At 38.5% G+C, this 23,061-nt stretch overlaps 1 protein-coding gene across 1 annotated transcript in view; it reads left to right on the forward strand.

The window, feature by feature from the left end:
- The window catches only part of SLC25A24 (solute carrier family 25 member 24), a 32,194-nt gene extending 11,608 nt beyond the window's left edge, over positions 1 to 20,586 (forward strand). The window contains exons 2-10 of the mRNA XM_063426089.1: positions 4,902 to 5,028; positions 8,143 to 8,230; positions 9,038 to 9,149; positions 9,824 to 9,982; positions 10,804 to 10,953; positions 12,370 to 12,477; positions 15,130 to 15,297; positions 16,037 to 16,187; positions 20,119 to 20,586. Coding sequence (XP_063282159.1) covers positions 4,902 to 5,028; positions 8,143 to 8,230; positions 9,038 to 9,149; positions 9,824 to 9,982; positions 10,804 to 10,953; positions 12,370 to 12,477; positions 15,130 to 15,297; positions 16,037 to 16,187; positions 20,119 to 20,294 — 1,239 coding nt within the window. The 3' untranslated portion in view covers positions 20,295 to 20,586. The remainder of the gene's footprint in view (positions 1 to 4,901; positions 5,029 to 8,142; positions 8,231 to 9,037; positions 9,150 to 9,823; positions 9,983 to 10,803; positions 10,954 to 12,369; positions 12,478 to 15,129; positions 15,298 to 16,036; positions 16,188 to 20,118) is intronic.
- Positions 20,587 to 23,061: the final 2,475 nt, after the last annotated feature.

Raw genomic sequence — 23,061 nt, forward strand, 5'->3', positions numbered from 1 at the left:
ATTGGTAGTAGTAGGTCATATATCGGTACATTTTAGTGATCACAGGAAAATACTTTCTCTAACATTATTAAAATACAGATTGTGTTGGAATAGGACAAGCTGTACACTTTATATTGCGCTAGATATGATGTATTTGTCAGAATCTCAAATACCAGTCTCTCTATACTGGCTGTCATGTACTATAACTGACAGGACGCCAACATGGAGGCACTTGGTTTCAGACACTTTTCAACATATTCTTTAATGCAATATAATGGGTAGACAAACAGTTAAAAGTAAGGGGTCAAGTTGGATGAATAGTGTTGTTGTTTTTTTGTTTGTTTTTTACATCTCTGCAGATGGTGTTGTGATTTTAATTTTAAAGTCTCCTTGGAACCTTATACTGCAGTGCCTTTGCTGCTTCAGAAATTAATTTATCCTAGAAGGTTTGTCTATAACCTCTGCTTTAATGTGCTGGCTGGTTTCTTAGAAAGGTGTAGGGGTAGTGTCTTCTTAGAAGAGAGGGAACAAGAATGGTCATGTGCAAAACTACGTATGTGACGTGGATGTCCTTGCAATGTACAAAGCTCTTATTCATGTGATATAGCTAAACAGAAATTAGCACTTTCATGGTACACATTGATCATGCACAAAGAGCCAACTTATATAGTGCAAATATGTTGGTTGTTTTAATGCAAACCGCATTCCTTTTTAAAGGTACTCTCCAGCACTCCAAAAAGAGAAGTTTCTGGTCCCCGATATGCAAACAAGGTCCCTGAAACCCATGCTCTGAGCAAAACTAAGATTGTACTAAAAGAGATTGGAATTTAGAATTTCGCAAAAGTTGTCATACCTTAAGGGGTTACACCACGTCAAATGGTTTAAAGGTGCACTATAGGTCCAGGAACACAAACATGTATTCCTGACCCTATAGGGTTAAAACCACCAACTAGCCACCCTGGTCCCCCCCATGCCTCCCTAAATATAGTAGAATCTTACTTGTATTCAAGTCTGGAGCTGCTGGCTTTGTCACTGTTTCCTTTGACCTGCCCACTGCCTGCTGACATCAGAAGTGGTAGCCTGATCCAATCACAATGCTTCCCCATAGGATTGGCCGAGACTGACGAAGAGGCAGATCAGGGGCAGAGCCAGCATGATTCAAATACAGCCCTGGCCAATCAGCATCTCCTCGTAGAGATGAATTGAATCAGTGCATCTCTATGAGGAAAGTTCAGTGTCTGCATGCAGAGGGTGGAGATACTGAATGTTTGGATGCATTTTAGGCAGCCATGACCCAGTTAGGATCTCTAACAGCCATCTAAGGAGTGTCCAGTAAAGTTATCACTAGGCTGTAATGTGAACACTGCATTTTCTCTGAAAAGACAGTGTTTACAGCAAAAAGCCTGAAGGTAATGATTCTACTCACCAGAACAAATTCAATAAGCTGTAGTTGTTCTGGTGACTATAGTGTCCTTTTAACCCTAAACATGTGCCTGATCACTTTACCCACCTTTTATTGGCCCAAGGCTTCAATTAGGAATCATTGAACTGGTCTCTCAATTCATAAAACTGAGTAAATAAGTTTTTTTTGTTTGTTTGGTTTTTTTTTAGAGGGGGGGGTTGTGTTTTTTTTTTTTGTTTGTTTGTTTGTTTTTGTCTGTGTCTGTGTGTGTGTGGCCAGTAGCTTTTCTTGGCTTATGAATTGAATGTGGGGGCATTAAATGGTGATGGGATAAGGGTTTAGGAATGAGATCTTGCATGGTTGGAAGGCAATTATTGAAGATACCTTATCTGAAGTTATTCATGTTTGTACCAAAGGTTATCTGATGTGGCTCATTGTACTGTGACTCATGCAAATACATTTAACCCCCTTTCTATTCCTTGTGTTTATATTGTTTTTTTGTAACCTTCCCTTTCTGAAAAAGATTACAAAAATTAAACAAAATGCAAACTAAAATTATTTTTATATATCAAAATGACTACAGTAAACGAGAAAACATTCAATGTAATCTATTATAATAACCATGCAGGACTGTATTTGTTTCAGTATAATATCGGATTATAGTCAGTTTGCTTAGTTTATTGCACACTGATAACACATACTATGAGTGAGTCAGCAGATTCTATTAATGAACTGGGCGTGAGTGTGAATAGCAGTTTAGTATTGTCTCTTTAAATTTACATTATATATTTTGTTTTTGTTATAAAGTACATACATTGCTAATCCATTGGCACTCCCTTCTAGAAAGTTAACATATACATTGTAACTGCAGCAGTAACTAATATGCTTACTGTATTCATTCGTCAGTTTATGCAGAGATTCCGTTTTACTTTTTTATGATGTAAAACTACAGTTGTTGGCGATGAGGCTTTATACTGTGGAGACCAGCAGTGATTGACCTCCAGGGATTATGAGGTACATGGAGCAAGTTCTCTCCAATATCCAGAAAGGAAAATTGAAAGCACAGCTCCAATGCTAATAGTACTTTTGATGGTAAAACAAAGCCGTTTTCCTGGCACTATAGAATCCTACAGTGCCCCCCTCCCTCTCGTCCCTCCTCCCATGGTGCTTAAATGGGTTAAACTTATTCAGTCACTTACCTGAATCCAGTGCCAATGTCACTCAGCGCTGGATCAAGCTCCGCCCAAGCTCCTCCCACGTCATCCGGCAGGGGAGACCTAACGCGCTTGCGTGGCAATGGCCGTGCTTGCATTAGGATTTCCCCTGTAGGAAAACCTTAATCAATGCTCTTTTATGGGGAAAAATCTGAAACTGGAGGTCCTCATGTAGAGCGTGAGAATGTCCAGCGTCAGATACCAGACTAAAGGTCCATTTCAAACCAGGAAGCCCTCTAGTGGCTGTCTGGTAGAGGTGGAGTAACCCTGAGAGGTAATTATTGCAGTTTCTCAGAAACTGCAATAATTACCACTGCAGAGTTAAGAGATATGGGACATTGCACCCAGACCAATGCAATGAGCTGAAGTGGTCTGGGTGCCTACAGTGTCCCTTGAATTCCACATCTACTGGTTTTCTTCCACTGGGCTTCAGGGTCCCTAACAGAGTTTTACTCCATTAAATGGCATTGGATATCCTCACACTTTGCCTGCACATCTTCTGTGCTCCCCATAGGAAAGCTTTGATCCAATGCTTTCCTATGAGAAAACTCCATTATGACAATCAGATTTCTCCTTGGATCAACAACCTGCTTACATATATAATGCTTACGTGGATTGATGTTAATCATAAATATTATCCTTTGTAAGCCCCACAATGTTTAGTATTTGGAACGAATGTTAAGCGTCTCTTAAATCTGTGTTTATATTATTCGTATTCATTTGCAGATTATCTCCACCCTTGCCATTACCTTTTAACTCCTCAAATAAAAGTTTTGTTTGTCAAGTAAACAATCATCGTTCCATCATGATAACTTTTTATTATTAAACAAATATACATTTTTGTTTGATATCAGGCAATCAAAATTCTAGGAGAAAGAAGAAACCTGTTTTAAAGTGAAGCATGTAGACTGTTATAAGCTGTGACGAGACCAATCTCGCCACTGTGCATTGGAGGAGCCTGGTTGCTTGCTTGCTGCCTTTTGACTATGGACCGGCATTTAAATACTTTATTTTCCTATGCAGAAAGGTCTATTCATGTATTTCTGCCCGGGCGTTCGGTAGATTCTATCTACCGAACAAACGGCAGTCTATTGGCCTCCCAGGAGCCGCGGTTAGCTGGCAGGCGCCGTTAATTGGTCGCCCAGAAGACCACCGCCAATTGACTGCCCAGAAGCCGCGGTTAACAAGCGTGTGCCGTTAATTGACCACCCAGTAGCTGCGGTTAACCGCAGCTTAAAGGACCACTCTAGGCACCCAGACCACTTCAGCTTAATGAAGTGGTCTGGGTGCCTGGTCCCTCTAGGATTAACCCTTTTTTTTTTTTTATATAAACATAGCAGTTTCACAGAAACTGCTATGTTTATACTGATGGTTAATCCAGCCTCCAGAGCCTCTAGTGGCTGTCTCATTGCTTCTCACTGTGAAAATCCATAGGAAAGCATTGTAAATGCTTTCCTATGCGACCGGCTGAATGCGCGCGGCTCCTGCCGCGCATGCGCATTCAGCCGATAACGTCGCGAGGAAGGAGGAGAGGAGGAGGAAAGCTCCCCGCCCGGCGCTGGAGAAAGGTAAGTGTTTAACCCCCTTCCTCTCTCTAGAGCATGGCGGGATGGGGGTCCCTGAGGGTGGGGGCCCCCTCAGAGCACTATAGTGCCAGGAAAACAAGTATGTTTTCCTGGCACTATAGTGGTCCTTTAAATGGCAGTAGTCTGCAGTTCACACACGGCTGGTTCATTCACGGATTTACTGAATGAACTCATTTAACCCAGATCGCTATGCCATGGAGCCTATTCGTGTAATAAGACTTTGGCTCCATGGCAATTGAACTGTATGTGTGTGTGGTCTGAGCACCATTCAGTAATAATGTGCGCTCAGACCTAAGCTATCTGGGGATATGTTGCATGTCTGTCTTTTATGTAATAAATGTAACCTTGTGTTTTTGTCCTCAATAATTTTATTATTATATTTAACATACTACATCAATCCAGTTTTTCCATGTTGATTGCCACTACTGATGTTACAGTAAATGGACACATTCTCCATTATAGTCTCTAGCGCACATATACAATCAACAAGCAAAGTGGCCTTTTCATTTTTTTTATTGTAACACAGGGCTACTAAATGGAAAGTTAAGCATATAACCATAAATAAGAAAGCTAATCAAATATTCTGCTAGCTTTCATCAATCACTATTTTAATTTAGGATTAAAGTAAATGTAAAAAAAAAAATATTTTTATGGTGAGGAATCCGTAGGAACGTGATAACCTCTATATAATGGTTTTGCTTTTTCTGTTTCACGTTTCAGAAAATAGTGGCTGCAGGAGATACCAACAAGGATGGACAATTGGATTTTGGGGAGTTTATCAAATACTTGGAAGAACATGAGAAAAAAATGAAAATCGCTTTTACAAGCCTCGACAAAAACAAAGATGGTAAGAGAACCATGAGATAGATGTCTGGGCCAGGGCTATATAATGCATAGGTTATGGCTATTCTCATAACTGTTTACTTCCCATCATATTTACAGACCATGCAAATATAGAATACAGTCTATATAATTACTGAAAACCAGCTACGAAAAATACTGCATGACTAATATTTTAAATCTATAAGATTTCTGTGAACGTTTTACATTTCAGATGTAAAAAAAAGAAATTTGCTGCCAACTGCTCAACTATATTTGCCATAGCTTTATCTCCCATATGTATATAAGATGAGTTTAGGCATTCTTGAACAGAAAGGACAGGTGTTTGTGTTTTGTTTTTTTTTTTACTTGGAATTCGAACTAGAGATTTAGACATTTAAGAGCACAAACAATATATATATTTTTTGTTGTTTTGCTTATTTTTAATCCAATATCTATAGAATGCAGTAGAAAAATAATGGTGAATTCCAGCCTGCATTATCCCTTTAAGTTGGGCCACTAATCCATAGGTGATTGGTCAACATTTTATGAATTCGAAACAAACCCCTTTTCCATGGGGTCTCGTGGAGTTTGTGGCTGTTGTTTCATTTAACACTAATATCACCAAGTGACGTCACACCAGTACCTTGTATTTTTGCACTCCAGGCTGTGATGAAATCCTTGCCACCAATGAGGCACCATCCAAAATCAGCAATCCACAGACTGCAGAATTTATACTCCTGAACTGCAGTATATCAGTGCAACCAATCTAATGGCTATTATTCACTGCCTACAATAAGTCATATCTTGCTTTTCCTTGGATCTTGTTGACTACGGTTATGGATGACATTTTCTTGTGTAAACAAAGTATTTCTTTCACTTCCTGGGATGTTTTTGTGCCGTTGGCAAAGTTTAGATCTCCCAAAAGGCCTTCAAGAGAGTAAAATGCTTAATGAGCAGTGGATGAAAAAAAAAGCGTATTTTCTGTGCTCTTATTCTTGAAGTATAAGCAATGGTCCAGGCACTCAAGATGAAAACCAAGTGGCAGTTTTATTGGAGCAAGAAACGACAACGTTTTGATCCAACGGGACCTTTGTCAAACTTCCACTTTGGTTTTCACCTTGAGTGTCTGTACCACTGCTTATTCTTCATATTCATAAAGTGAGGTTTGGCAACCTCTGGTCTAGTTGCACCTTGGGGACCAGGAGAGTGCGTTATCCTTTACTTTATTGATGCTTCTAATTCTTGAAGGCATGGGAGGAAGAGTAGTGCTTGTGGTGAGCCAGTGAGTTTAAGTGTTTTCCTAAAATTGTACATTAAAAACAATAAAACATAAGTGCAATTCTCAAGTACGACCCAAATGGTTTTATCATTCTTATTACTTCTACACCTACAACAATGAAAATCATTAAAGCCGCTCTGTCACTAAAAGTAAACTTTTTCTAATCTGTTTATATATAGCTCCCTGGGTCTGAATCCTTTTTGGAATTTTTTAAATTTAATTTACCTATTTAATTTTCTTGCGCGCTCTAGTTGTCAAAGAATACATTAAGAAAAGTAGCTATACTTTTTTTTTTTTTTTTTTTTGTATAGCTGTTAACGTGACAATAGGTGAAGCTTAAAGTAAAGTTCTGATTTGGTTGCCAATTTACCCACAATCCATCAGTAAAACCAGTTCATTAGAAGGCCAAACAGCAGACCTCATGGGCAGAGGAGAACAAAATGGAAGCGTCTACTGTATATATTGAGATGTAGCCCAAGGTAGAAAATATAGTCAATATAAATACAGGCAAGGGGGTAGAGTGTAATCATTATAGAAAGGAAAGGCAAAATGGGGAAAATAATGCATGACTGCTTTAACAGATGACTGCTTTAATTTAGCACTAAGTGCAGAAAGTACTGTGAAAAACAACTTCATATTTAGTGATCCATTTCTAGGTTATAAAACTGTAATGGCATCGCACATGGATCAGACATGGTATTGATCTGGGCCGCATCATTTGCCAAATCCATCTATCTCTCCCAACACAAGTTACATTAAATTTTCCTTTAGTACAGCTAATTTTCACATTTTAAGAGAGGTATGTTTTATATAATTATAATAAGCTGGTACTCAGAAAACCTCAATGAATCCAATTTATAAACAAAAGCCAAATAAAAAGTTAGTGTAAAGCAGAGACGGTAACTATAAATTGGCACCTTTTTAAATGAATCTGGTTACACCTCCCTGGCTGTCAATCAGACAACTGGGGGGAGGCACCTGTTTTGCAAAGACTCCTCACCTGTGGCGGGATAAGAAGGGGAGGGCTTGCAAAGGTTTCAGGCGAGATCTGCAGCTTTTGCAAGCTGGTTTAGTTATAATTCCAATAAAAAAATAAATAAAAATAAAATGGATGGTTAAATGCATGCCTGTCTTTCATCTATCTAATAAAGTGATTTTTCATTTATTTTTTTGCATTGGAGTGTCCCTTTAAATAAAACAGGCATAACATACTTACTATCATAAAGACCCTCAAAGGTTGCTCTTTGTGACTATACCGAAGCAGCAGAGGTGGGTGGAGGATTACAAGTGTAGTGATGGAAAATATCATAAAAAGGACAATTTATGGGGTCAGTGTTAGACTTGTTCAGAATTAATTACAGAGGCTACTATTTTGGTTGGTTGTACTACTTGCTACCACTTGCTAAATTCTACTGTCATTTAAAAATCCTTTTAAATCCACACTCAGTGATTCAATACATGCAATATTTACCTGTCTTAACCTGAGTCGTATTTATGGAGCAACCAAAAAAGTAGCCACTATAATTCAACTCAATGTTCTCATTAATTTAAATATTAGGGTTCTTTGTGCTGTCCTTTTTAGAATATTAGATACTTGAGCCAATAAATAGACCAGTTATATCAATAACGAGATGTACGTACATTTATGATTATATATTTTTAAATTATGTGCTCAAAAGTGAAGGTGCGTATGGTTATGGTGAGTAAACGCTGCTAGTTTGTGGATATTTTCACCATTTGCTAAATAAAGTGTATAATGTGGTGTTCATTTGGTGTTGGCCAATTACAATCTACAGTCGTATGCATTATATTTATTGCAATGTAACCTTTCATGTGGTTTTTTACATTGTTTATTTACAGGAAGGATTGAAGCATCTGAGATAATGAACTCGCTCAAAACCCTGGGGATAAACATTTCTGCAGACCATGCTGGCAAAATTCTACAGAGGTCAGTGATTACAGTGACCTACGTGATTTTGTATTTTCATTCGGCTTATTGCAAACTTATTATGCATTCATATAGAATATCTTCTACATTTTTACTTCATCTAAAGCTGCATGAAACTCTGCTGTAGGTACATTAATAACAGTAAGTAATGCATCAATGATCACAACTGCACACCCAACCCTGGTTTTGCAGCTAAAGCGCCATATATTAAGAACAGTGAAGTGGGCGTATGTCTCTGTAGGGATTCGTTTCAGCATAGATTATACCATTAGTGTGCTGCTAACACAGCACTTTAGAATGTAGATCATATTGAGCATGGTATTATCTTAAAATGTGTTAACGGCGCTGTCCAATTGTATCATTAGATCGCAAGCTAATATCTCACAGACATTGAATAAAATAACATATCTATTAAAATAAATACAATATGAGTGATTGTACCGAAGACATTCAATTGTTTTGTGAGAAGTAGCGGAGGTGGGGTGCGGTGCTTGTCAGACCCCAGGTAAGAAGTCAAACCATTCAAAACTGCTTTGACTACTTCTAACCACTCCTGGTTCCATAATGGGGGCTGTACTTGTGATATTGCTAGGGTGTTCCTTTAATTCAACCTTTTTATAGTATTTTGTTTCACTCCTTAGATTTTATTTTTTATTTTGAAATGTTTTTATTCCATGTGAGCTAAAGTAGCAACGCTTAGTCTATAGTCTTAGTTCTATATGTTCTGTAACACTGGGCTCATCCAGAGTTGCACAGCGAGAAGTCTCGCACCATCCCTCACTCTGTCATATCACTCTCGCCCTACAGTATGGATGCAGATGGAACCCTAACAGTGGATTGGAATGAATGGAGAGACCATTTTTTATTCAATCCAGCAGATAACATAGAGGAAATTATCCGCTACTGGAAGCACTCAACTGTGAGTATTAGGAAGCAGGAAAAACGGGGGTTGTTACCTATGGGATCTAGAATAAAACCGTTGAACATTTTGTGACCGGTAAAGGGTATTTTTCCTGGATTGGGAAGTGCTGCATGCATTATTCTCAGCAATTTGAGTTAAAACTACATTCTTAGAAGGATACTGTGTAATAAGCCCAGAGGTGATCTAGCAAGGTAGCAGGAGATATGCCTTATGCTATTCTCTGTTACAGACAGGGGATGGGTTTGTAAGTCAACGTGCTTGGTTTTTCTCCATAGACCAAATGGTGTAAGTGGAGCTTCATTGGTTCTGGGCCTCTTGAAGTTTGGTTAATCTAGTTACAGAATCCACGGCTTTCCCTGTTATTTCTCCATTGAGTCATGCCATTGATTGATATGACATTTTTTGATGTTTTGCTGATCAAAACTAAACTTATGTTTATTTTTTACATCTGTTGGCCTGTCGTGTCATAAACACAAAATGACATTGTTAATTCATACAAAAGTATAGTGTCTGTTGTTTTTCCCATTTTATTATGGACTCTTCCAAATGGAGTACTTAATATTCGTTATATTCTGACCAAAATCAAAACCTTTAATACAAGATACCAATTGTTAATTTCATGAGCAATCGAATTCAGATTAATTCAAGTAATATTAGTTTTATTTCCTCAGGTACTAGATATTGGAGACAGTCTCACAATCCCAGATGAATTCACAGAGGAAGAGAAGAAGACTGGCCAGTGGTGGAGGCAGTTGTTGGCCGGAGCGATGGCTGGAGCAGTGTCCAGAACAGGAACTGCTCCTCTGGACCGTCTTAAAGTCATGATGCAGGTACCAAATCCGGACTTTCAGTCTTTGGCCTGCTATTCAAATGTTATTCTTCCTACTGCCAATAAAATGTAAACTTATGTTTTTATCCTATGAATGGCAAATGTCACTCACAAGTCTTATATATGCCAAGAGTACAAACAAGTACACATGGAGCACTTGGTCAAATCGACTGGTTGTGTGGCCCATCAGTGTTTAAGCATAAATAGATAGACTGGAATTAATTCCTAAAAGATGGTTGAACTACTTTTCATGATTCATAAATGCCTGCTGGGAGGGAGAAGACCATTAGGTAGGTTGTCTAATTACACCTTTAGTGTAAGGGAATCGGAGGGACCATATCACTGGGTGTCCACTGGTTCCTAGGCCGTAGTGGGGACCCTCCTTTTGGCTTTATGTATGTTTCAACTATTCACTGAACATCTCAATGTGTGCCTTGAACCTTGCCAGTTTGAAGACAATTTGGTAAATTACTAGTGTTTTGATAAATGTCCACATGCCATACATTGTGTGGAGTTTTCTCCCAATTTCTTAGACACAGAATTATGTTAACCTGGGTGAGCACATTAGGCAGACTTCCCTGGATTATATTTAGTAAATAAAAAAAAAAATGGAAAAAAAATGCAATTCCAGGAAACATTCAGAAAATTTCACTAAATGCTGTAAATTCAAAGGTACATTCGAAGTTTAGCGAATAATCCTGTAAATGTTGATTTCTAATCCCTACACGTATCTGTCTTAACATCCTCCACAGCGCTTTGTTCTATGCCAGTTTATATGTTTTTATAGTTGAAACTTCCATTGTTCTATATTCCCTTCGGTAGGTGCACGGAAGCAAAGGAAACTCTAACATGCTGGCGGGACTAAAGCAGATGGTAAAGGAAGGAGGTATCCGATCCTTGTGGAGAGGAAATGGGGTCAATGTCATTAAGATTGCCCCCGAGACAGCCATGAAGTTCTATGCATATGAACATGTAAGTTGGATGTCTGTAGGCTGCCATATATTTGTATCTTTGCGAGAATTCCAATTTTCACTGAAAGATTTTTGGGATAAATTTTAAAGATCATGCGTCCTCTTGTTTTACATTTGCCTAGTGCGGGGATGGGTAACTTTCAGCCCTTCAGATGTTGTGGACTACATCTCCCTTGATGCTTTGCCAGCAGTATGGGAAATGTAGTGCAGAACATCTGGCGGGCCGAAGGTTCTCCACCCCTGGCCTAAGGGTTAACTAGCGGTTATAGTCTCATCTACCCAAGTCAAAGATCGAGATCAAGTCCTCATTAGTCCTGTTAGTGATTGGTCCTTTGATTATTTTTGACATGAATTGTGCATGGAACACGGAACTACCAGCAGTACAGCCAGTGTGGGTGCTCTGGGTCTCGCAAGCTTGGGGACCCATGAGTTGTCCTTTGCACTTGGACACGCCCATTTGGCATCTCTGCTAGGGCTGGTCAGTCACTGCTAGCCCTTTAATTTCAGAACTGGGCCCCTGTTAGATCTGCACAACTGGGAAACAATTAGTTCAGGTAATGTCTTCCCAGTTTACAAAGCGGAGAGACAGTGGAAGAGTCGCCAAAGGAGGGAGAGCAGTTGAGCGTTGCTAGTCGCTGTGTCTGTAGAGAAATCGTGTCAGTTCCTCTCCAAACTCTGGGAGGTGGTGCTGACCTCATTTGGCCTATCAAAGTGCCTTCACAGGAGGTCCAAGGAAGTGCTGGTTTTATGTTCATGAGATGTCCAGTTCTCTAGAAACTCTCATGGCGTTTACCGTTTATATTTGCGAAGAGGCATGCCTTTTGGTCCTCCTACTTTCTGTTGAATCTGCAACCAGTGCGCATGTTATGCTTTTGTTTTCTTTACTAGTTACAATATACATGCACTGTGTCCTTCCCCCCTCCCCCGCCTTTTCCCCTTCTTTGTGTCACCGACTAATATCCTGCTACTTTGACAATATCCATGATGTATACCTGCACAAAAAAATAGAAAAATAACAATTCTAGCACCTCGGCCCTATTTACATTAGTTCCCTCACTGACCGTCCTTTGTGATGTTGCTGCCTTTGCACCTGTTGTATTATCCCTTTTTCTTTTTCCTGTAATATTAGAACTACTTTGACCGTTTTCCCCCCAAAGATTTATAACTGATTTTATAGAATCAATATTTAGCTTATTTTACAATTATTTCTCTATATATTTTTTTTCTGTTACAACACTATATTAATCCTGTGGGCAGCTCTTTGCCTGATGTTGATAGCCCATGTTTCAGCCTAAAGGGAAATGCTGCAATGTTTTAGTGGATTCCTATATACAATTCTGAAGCAATGTGTTTGTGTTATGTATAATGTATCTACATGCAGTTATGCATGTATATTGACCTCTGGGTTCCTTTCCAGTACAAGAAGCTGTTTACCTCAGAAAGCGGCAAGTTGGGTGCTGCTGAGAGATTTGTCGCAGGGTCACTTGCTGGAGCAACAGCTCAGACGTCCATCTACCCCATGGAGGTAACTCGCACTGATCAGCAGATCCAATAGAATGTTATCCTTTTCACCGTCCTATTAATGTACAAGGAATAGGACTGGTGGTTTGGAGAAATGTTTTATAGGCTAGGCATGGAATGACCCTTAACATTGTTAGAAATGTGTCATTATGATTTTTTTTTTTTTTTTTTATGTGGGTCGAATGGTAAAACCTGCGCTTTTAGTTTTTTTTTAATTCTTTAATTTTGTTGTGCAGGAAATGAGTTATGCTTGCAATGCCACAATAGCTGTAAAAAGCACTTCAAAAACATACATGGTCATAGCATATGGAGAACAATTACGCAATGTTTTAAATCTAGTAAACGAGTAAATACAGGCTACATGGTAAGGTCGGGTACTCATGGCTAAACAAGATCTAACATAATAGCTTATGTGCAGATAATGTGTTTAAGGCACGAGCGGTTTCATAAACCTATGCAAGTAATGAGAAGCATGTTATAATGTCGTTTTAAATCAAACTGAGTAGCTGTAAACCAAGCTAGTGATAGACAGTGCTACTAAAGCTCAATTGCTATCTTATGCCATATGTAGGCCATGCTAGACAGTCTGCCGCCATTCCTGGGCTGGAAAAATTGAAGCTGCATATTTTCCTTCTTATTTGGGTAATCTAATAGTTAACATGCTAGGCAAATCTTTCTTGGTATAAATGAGAAATGGTAAAATAAACAGGCTAGGTCTGTATTGGCTAATCTATGGTTAATCCTGCTGTTTTTGATCACATTGAATGGGATTAACCAACCGAACGCCTGCACTGAGCCTGTTTGAGAGAGACTCTCCTCTGTGTTATAAGAATCCTGCTGCAGCCCATAAATCCTTCTTGTCAAATAACGTTTCCTTTTAGCAGGATGGGTTATCTAGCCGCTGAACTGTTTTAAATTATAAAATAACCCATAAGATTGCGTTTTGAGGTTTGTAGTTGTGCATGATCAATTTGTACTAGACTCTGCACAACGAATTGTCAGCAATTATGGTTTTAACCTACGCAATAAATTGTAAGCAACACAGCTGCATGTGTTAAACAATATTGTTAAATCTAGCAAAAATCGTGGGAATAAAACCATTTTAATTGGACTACACCTATCCAGATATGAAGGCAGGAGTGTATGAAAAGGATAGCAGACACAGTAACACTATGTATAGAGACCATGGCAGACTGGATATATCCGACTACATAATATGCCTTTATTGTGTTGCATAGGTAATAAGGAATGGTGAGTGCGCTTACAATAAATAAAATACAGTGTTAATCACACTTAAAAAATCTGAAGGGCATATAACACATTTGATTAAAATGCAATAATACCAAAGTGCTATAGTGCTTTAAGAGATTTACAAAATATGTGAAGTGCCAAAGTGCATATATGTGCAGACAAGGGATATCCAATATAAATAAAAAAAGGACTGATATACTTGCAGAGCTTCTGGAACAAATAATACACGGCTCTGTAATACAAATGATACAACAACTAGTGCAATATGTTTGTACAGTGCAAAATGAACAATAAATAAATAGGTATCTCACTCACAATGGTGGAGTGGTTGAAGTACCACCCCAAACTATCAGGCTCCAGGGAGGATCAGCCCCCAGTGATCGTGGGATCCACTCAGTGTAGAAAGAACGTGGGCCAGTCCGGATATGTGTAAACCAAGAATTTCTTTATTACCAATGCATAAAAATATAAAACACCAGTCTCCTGCAACCTGCTACCGAAAGTCCGAGAAAGAGAGAGAAGGTCTATAATCAGAGTGTCCTCCTCGCAGCTCAATCCTCATGGATACACGGATACACGGTGTAGGTGCAAAAACTTCCGGATTGTTCAGATGCTTGAAATTGTGAGTGAAATTGTGAGTGAGATACCTATTTATTTATTGTTAATTTTGCACTGTACAAACATATTGCACTAGGTGTTGTATCATTTGTATTACAGAGCCGTGTATTTTTTTGTTCCAGAAGCTCTGCAAGTATATCAGTCCTTTTTTTATTTATATTGAATATCCCTTGTCTGCACATATATGCACTTTAACACTTCACATATTTTGTAAATCTCTTAAAGCACTATAGCACTTTGGTATTATTGCATTTTAATCAAATGTGTTATATGCTCTTCAGATTTTTTAAGTGTGATAAACACTGTATTTTATTTATTGTAAGCGCACTCACCATTCCTTATTACCTATTTAGCACTTAGGAGATCTCACCAGGACTCCCAGTGAGTTGCAGCTATTTGTTTCTATTTATATTGTGTATGTTCGCTATACATATATATTTTCCTCCTTTTGCGCCATTTAACCTTCTGTCGATCTTTATTATGTTGCACCAATTTGAATGAGAAATATGAGCCCCAACACCATGTATCCTAAGGTCGGAAGATATATTTCATTGGAGAGTTAACAATACCTTCCAAGTTAAAGCAATCTGAGGTGAGAAGGACACTAAAACACTTTTTAGAATACAAGGAACTTTTCTTGAAAGGCATTTACGAAAAATTCTTTAGACAAGAATTTTATGGAGCAGTGAGAGTAGGATTTGCAAAGCACTGTTAATGAAAAACACACTTTAATACACAATTGTTCTAAGTATAAGATCTAAAATGTAGTCTATTTTTTTCTTTCTAGGTAATGAAGACCCGTTTAGCTGTTGGAAAAACCGGGCAATACGATGGCATGTTTGACTGTGCCAAGAAGATCCTGAAGAAGGAAGGTGTGCGGGCTTTCTATAAGGGATACATACCGAACATCTTGGGTATCATACCTTATGCTGGCATAGACCTTGCTATATACGAGGTAACACTTTTTTTTTATTTATTGTATTCTGTATATTTTAGGACTAGCACAATATCTGATCTGATTTCAGACTACCCTGGAAAAGGAAGCCTGATGTAAGGTTATATTATATATATTTCATCAAATGAGACCTTACATTTCCTTTCAATTATGTTCACAATCTCAATTTTCAGTAGCAAGTTACATTATACGCTTGTTTTTGTGTTTTGCTCAAATATCTTAAATATATCTTGTCATTCAATTGATAACTTTGTTAGATGACCTTGAAGAGAATATGCAGTTACAATTTGTAATATCAGCTCTTATTGAGTAGGTTTATTCGTATTAGGTCTGCAACAATTTATTTCCAAATGCAAATTAAGTGTCATTTGTTTATTTTTTTTAATGTGTACTGTGTTTAACTGTAAATACAGATTGAGTTCTTGCCCCCTTTAACCCTTTAAGGACCAAACTTCTGGAATAAAAGGGAATCCTGACATGTCACACATGTCATGTGTCCTTAAGGGGTTAAATCTTACCTTTTTATATTTTGAAAATATATAAGCTGTACTCAGTTGTTTTTAATACTATACCAACTCTTACTTTTTGTTAATGAAAAGATTAAAGGTCCCCTCATCAATTCTAAGACTTGGTGTCAGCGGTAGGATCACTGACTCCTTGTGAATTAAATGAATACACTTGATACCTGGCACCTCTGTCAGGAAGTAACAGCTGGCACATTCTTCCTATCTCCTGGCAGACTCTTAAGAACTATTGGCTTCAAACGTATGCAACAGATTCTGCGAACCCAGGGGTATTGGTCCTGCTGGGCTGTGGCACTGCATCCAGCACGTGTGGTCAGCTTGCCAGCTACCCTCTGGCCCTCATCAGGACACGAATGCAAGCACAAGGTAAAAAAAAATCACATTTAAAGCCCTCTGTTTATTATTTGGTTGTATTTACACTTGGAGTGTATTTTTTTTTTTTTTAATGCAACAGCATAGTGGGGAAAAATACTGGCTTTTCAACTGTAGATTTTGTGAGTTATTAACTTTAAAAAAAAAAAACCAAAAAAAAAAAACTTGTGTTTAGATGTCTTCACCTCTCTAACTGTACACAACCAGCCATTTTCATTTGACAAGTCTCCTCACTCTTGTTTAGTCTGCAGTATCACATAAGCTAAACTCCAGGGCCTGCTTGTTAACCCCTTATATTATGAACATTTTAACAAGTTATCTGTTACGAAATGTCTGGCATCCTCTGCAGAATGAAAGTTATAGAACTGTAGTTTCTCTCTTAGAAGGATGAGCTGTAGTTTAATATGTAAACTTTTTTCTAGTAGTTGGTTTTATAGCTCTCCGCTATATAACCACAATATTTACAATACAGATTCAGCCTAAAGTCCCTTAACCCCTTCAGGACGGAGTCAATAGTGCACGTTCTGATCAAAACAAAACGTAAACAAAAACTAGAATTTGCGCTATATGTCTGTTTACCCGTAGTTCCCCTCTTTCAAATTATATGCACCCACACTTATTATATATCATTTTGTTCAGGAGAAACAGGGCTTTAATCTATCATTAACTATTCATGTATGGAACATAATTTATTATGAATAAAATTGAAAAAAATGTGAGAAAATAAGATTTGTTTTTACATTTGCATTTCCGTCTGACATTTTAACTGTGAATGTCATAACACTGTTTATTGTTTTACTGCAAAAAAATGCACATATTTGTAATCAACGATGTCTCACGAGTACAACAGTACCCCCCATTAACAGGTTTTATGGTGTTTTGGAAAGTTACAGGGTCAAATATAGAACATTCCATTTTCAAATAGAAATTTTCCAGATTAGTAATGTTACCTTTGAGACGGTGTGGTAGCCCAGGAATGAGAATTACCCCCATAATGGCATAGCATTTGAAAAAGTAGACAAGCCAAGGTATTGAAAGTGGGGTATGTTTAGTCTTTTTTAGTAGCCACTTAGTCACAAACACTGGCCAAAGTTAGCGTTCATATTTGTTTTTGTGTGAAAAAAGCAAAAAACAAATATTTGGCCAGTGTTTGTGACTAAGTGGCTACTAAGAAAGACTGGACATACCCCACTTGCAATACCTCGGGTTTTCTACTTTTGCAAATGGTATGCCATCATGGGGGTAATTCTCATTCCTGGGCTACCATACGCTCTCAAAGGCAACATAACCAATCTGGCAAATTTCAATGTGAAAAAAATGAAATGCAAGCCTTATATGTGACTCTCTAACTTTCCAAAACACCATGAAACCTGTACATGGGGGGTACTGTTATTCTCGGGAGACTTCACTAAACACAAATATTAGTGTTTGAAAATGGTAAAACATATTACAACAATAATATAGACCATAAAAGTGCCGTTCGCTTGTAAAAAAAATTCGAAAAACGTCACTTTTACTTAAAATATCATCGTTGTAATACAATTTACCAGTTTGAAACACTAATATTTGAGTTCAGTGAAGTCTCCCGAGTAAAACAGTACCCCCTATGTACAGGTTTTATGGTGTCTTGGAGAGTTACAGGGTCAAATATAGTGCTTGCGAATTAAATTCTCTGCACTTTCTCCCTGTGTTGTCAGGCATGTCAATCAAATTTTAATTAATCCAGTCACATAATTACGTTAAAAGATTATTTAAATATACACGTAGAATTTTAATATATATGCATTTATAGGTATTTAAATTCTACGTGTATACTAATGTAATCTTTTATGTAATTATATGTATTTATTTATCTATCTATCTATATATATATATATATCTATATATATATATATATATATATATATATATATATTTATTTGCGGTTGTATTTTATATATAGATAGATATATATATAGAATGTCATTCTAAGTGTATTTTGTTACATATATATATTAATAACAAAATACAGTTAGAATGAAATTACATATGCATATATAATTTATATTAAATTTTGTTTCAATATATTAATTTTATTTATTTATTTTAATTATACGTATTTATATATAATATATATACATCTATTATATATATATAATATATACATATTATATATGTAACGTCATTCTAAGTGTATTTTAATATTAATATATACTTATATTAATATTAAAATACACTTTGTATGACGTTACATATATATATATATATATATATATAACATGTATATGTATGTATATATGTATGTGTATGTATGTATGTATGTATGTATGTGTGTATATATAGATATATATATATAAATTTTATTTTTAAACCTGTATTTTTATTCTTCCTACCAGCAGGGGGACTGTCTGATATTTTAGACAGTACCACTGCTGGCAGATCCATAGCCAGCTATAGGGGGCCATGTGATCGCTCTTTGAGAGCGATCACATGGCCCCCGGGGGCCTCGTTTGCCGGAGGGGGGCAGCCTGGGCTCTCAGGCAGCCCCCCAGAAGAGGATCGCGGCAGAGGTGAGTACACCTCACCTACTGGGGCTGCAAGCCGTTACGACGTACCATGCCATCGCAACGGCTTTAAAGCCCATTTAATGCAGGACGGCATGGTACGTCGTAACGGCGTTAAGGGGTTAATGATGTTATGACATGTCAATACGTCCCAACTATGATGGGCTTTAATGCCATTAGGTCCTGCAGATTTAAACAGGTTTAAATCTCTGCTCACACCAGAAATTTTGGGGCCCCTAACTCCGCTCAGGGTCTGGGCCTCCAAATCCCACCCCCAGGATTACACACACAGACACACACACACACACACACACACACACACACACACTGATACAAAAGGACACAGATCTACACACACACAGATACATACTAACAGACAGACATACACATACTGAGACATACACACATATACAGACACATACTAACATACATACAGACCCACATGCATGAGGACATAGACACATACATACACACTGACATACATACAGACACCGACATACATACACACATACATTCATAATGACCGACCTACATACATACATATATATACAGACATACTGCCATACAGACATCCATACACACAGACATACGTTCATAATGACATGCATTGATACTGGCAGACATACATATATACATACATTGATACTTGCATACAGACATACATTGATGCATACGCACACACACACACACACAGCTCATTTTCCAGCCACCCTCCTGTTTCTTACCTTTTCTGTGTAGGAGGGTGGCTGGGGATGATGGGACTGGGAGTCGGCACGGCTCTCCCTCACTGCCGGGCGCGCACTCCTCCCGCGCGGACTGAGCTGGGAGGAAGTGACCACTTCCTCCCAGCAGCACTTGCTGCGGCTACGTAAATTTTATTTTTTTAAAGGGGCCCGGTCGTGCTATACCACAGCCACAGCGCTGACCGGGCGCCTTAAGATATAGGGCCCATTGGGTGGCCCTAAGTGCGTGGGCCACCAGATGGGCCCCATCAGTGTGCGGGCCCCGGTGCAACTGCACCTGCGGCAGTTGCGCCGCTACATGTGGGGCCTGGGCGGTTGTCACCCCCTGATGGCAGCCCTGCCAGGGAGTGCAAGGTAGAGTTTGCGTAAGCATTGGGGAAGAGCTTGTAAAGGCGCTGCTTAAGGGAGGGGGGGTGCCGGTAGTTGCTTTAGTGCTCACAAACCTGTTGCTCAAATTCAATGTTTTGTTTTGGTTCAGAACGTGGACAATTCCCTTGGTCCTTAAGGGGTTAAATAAGGTAATTACGTTTGGCATAATAGTGTTTCTGTTGGGACAATGGGCTTCTTAAAAGCAGGAACCATTTGAATTATCTATTGATAACTAAATTGAATTAATATTTTTATTTATTTCTATTGCAGCATCCATTGAGGGAGCCCCTCAACTCAGCATGGGAGGCCTTTTCCGCAATATTGTGGCCAAGGAGGGTTTTTTTGGACTCTACAGGGGTATTGCCCCCAATTTCCTGAAAGTGCTTCCTGCTGTTAGTATCAGCTACGTGGTGTATGAAAAGATGAAGGTTCGGCTTGGCATCTAATTGATCACTCCGTCCAATTTTCTTACTCAGGAACATCAGTGTGTGCGCGAGAGTAATTCTGGTGAAAATCTCAACATCTAAACTCTTCTGCTGCCATCTTGTCTTACTGTGGAACTCACCAGCTGTGAAGCAGTTAAAAAAAAAAAAATGCCAAAAACGATTTTTACATTTTTATTTTTTGTGATACCAACGTTTCCTTCCAGTTTTTATTTTCTTTCTTTCTATATTCGATTAATTGGAAAAACTATCAAGCCTTAGAATCTGTCACGGGCTGGATCATGGAGCATTATTTTTCTTGTGTTTGTTTAGGCTGATTTGATATTTTTCTATATTCATTTTTTTTTCTTTTATAGACATGAGTACTGAAATATGATGGCATGTTCAGCATGTAAACATATTTTGTAACAATGACTGGAAAAAACAGGATTAAGAAAAGTATGTAGATCCAATGGACCTTTACACCAACCTTTCTTGTACAATGAATAACCGTTGTAAACTGGTGCCTGGAATTGTGATCATATTGTTTATCATGACTTACTCATTGCAGCCTACAAATCCTTTTCCACTCCTACCACTTACCTGCATCTTCTAATTACCCACCATCATTACTAGTTAGTAAAACTCTCACATATCACTGGTGCATTATAGCCTCCTGCCTTGAAGACAGCCAATGATAACGCGCGTGTTAATAAGTAAAAAGGTACACTATAGGCATCCAGACCTCGGTGCAGTGTCCCAGGCCCCTTAGCCCTACAATTGTAATTACTGCAGCTTTTGATAAACTGCAAAAATTACATTCCAGGGTTAACGCCACCATTAGTGAACAGCCACAAGAGGGACGTACGGGTCATTAGGCGACTTTTAGTTGCCTAACTGACGCTAGACGTCCTCAAGCACTGCATGAAGACATCCAGCGGCACCCAAAACCCCATAGGAAAGCATTGCACAAGGCTTTCCTATGGGGATTCCTAATGCATGTGCTTTAGGTCCCTCCTGCCGGCTGACGGAGGAGTGGAGGCAGCACCTGAACCATTGCTGAGGGACATCGGCGCTGGAGTCTGGTAAATGGCAGAACCCCTTCTGCACCATGGGAAGGGGAGAGGGGGGGGCAAGAGACGGAGGCACTATAACAAAATATTTATATATACTTTTATTTTCATAGCACTATAGTTTCCTTGTAAAATTTACTCCTTACCTGGACCTGTAGAAAGTTTGGTCGAGCATATTGCATGCTCAACAACAAATGCCGCAACACAAACCATGCATACACGTCAACAGAAGTCCAAAACGTAAATATACATGCACATCAACAGGAATTGTTCCCTGGTTAATTATTTGAGTATGTAAAACTTTGTCAAAAAACAATCTCATATCACATAATGTCATACTATATATTGGTTTGTTGTCTTCGACCAAGCAATTTTTCATTGTCTGCAATATATAAAGATGTCTGTACAGGCCACACTTTTCTATTGAATGTAGCTAAATGAACTATATGCAGATTACCCATAGATGATCAAGGGGAGAGAATGTCTTCTGGGAAAACCTGGAGATGAGGTTTAAAAAATTGGGTACATACAGAGCTTTAACCCCTTAAGGACACATGACATGTGTGACATGTCACGATTCCCTTTAATTCCAGAAGTTTGGTCCTTAAGGGGTTAATGGAATTGACTGCTGATATGTTCTAAATATAATGCCTTATCCTTTTGAATGGTTTGTATTTTTTGTTGTAATCAGGCCGAAGACTTTTTTTTTTTCTATCACTTCTACATTTTATTTTGTATAAACCTAAAATATTATTTTATGGTGCGTGGTGGTTTTTTTTTTTTTTTTTTCATATAACCTGTTCTATTATGATGTTTTAGATAAATGTTTATAAAGTTGCACAGCAGCAGTAGTTCTTCTAAATTACAATTCTCACCATTAAATGTGTCTGTGTGACATGATTTGTATTAGACTAAATATATTTAAGCCCACACTGTCATTCAGAAAGTGGAAAACTGCAATTCCCATTAAGCTAGCCTACAGTGAATGGGATTGCAGAATGAAAGTATTTGTTTCCATTATAAAGGAGTCATTCCCTCCAAAATACCGTATATACTAGAGTATAAGACGAGTTTTTTTGGCACATTTTTTGTGCTGAAAACCCCCCACTCGTCTTCTCCTCGAGTCACTGTCTGTATTATGGCAACTAACATTGCCATAATACAGACCAGGACCGCCGGGCTCATTACAAGCCCGGCGGTCCTGTTGGGGGCTGGCAGCGAGCTGTAACTTGCCTTTCCTGCAGCTCCTGTCAGCTCCCTTCTCCTGCGTTGTGGTCAGCTCCACTGTAAGTCTCACGAGAGTTGTGGTGTCAGAGCGTTGCCACGGATAACCGTGGCAACGCTCCACGCGGCACTCAGACCGCGAGACTTACAGTGGAGCTGACCGGAACGCAGGAGAAGGGAGCTGACAGGAGCTGCAGGAAAGGCAAGTTACAGCTCGCTGCCAGCCCCCCTCCTACACAGCCCACACCACTGGACCACCAGGGAATGAGTCCCCCTCCCTGGCCATATATCCAGCAGGGAGGGGGGGCAAAAATAAATAAAAATTTAAATAATATAATACAATAAAAAAATGTAATATTAAAATAAAAATATTAATAATAGTAAAAAAAACAAAATGTAATATTATAATAAAAAAAAGCCCATCCCCCACCAAGGTTACACACACTGCACTCATACATACACACACTGCATTCATATATATACACACACACACA

Source organism: Pelobates fuscus, chromosome 7 (genome assembly GCF_036172605.1).
Source record: "Pelobates fuscus isolate aPelFus1 chromosome 7, aPelFus1.pri, whole genome shotgun sequence".
Lineage (NCBI taxonomy): Eukaryota > Metazoa > Chordata > Amphibia > Anura > Pelobatidae > Pelobates > Pelobates fuscus.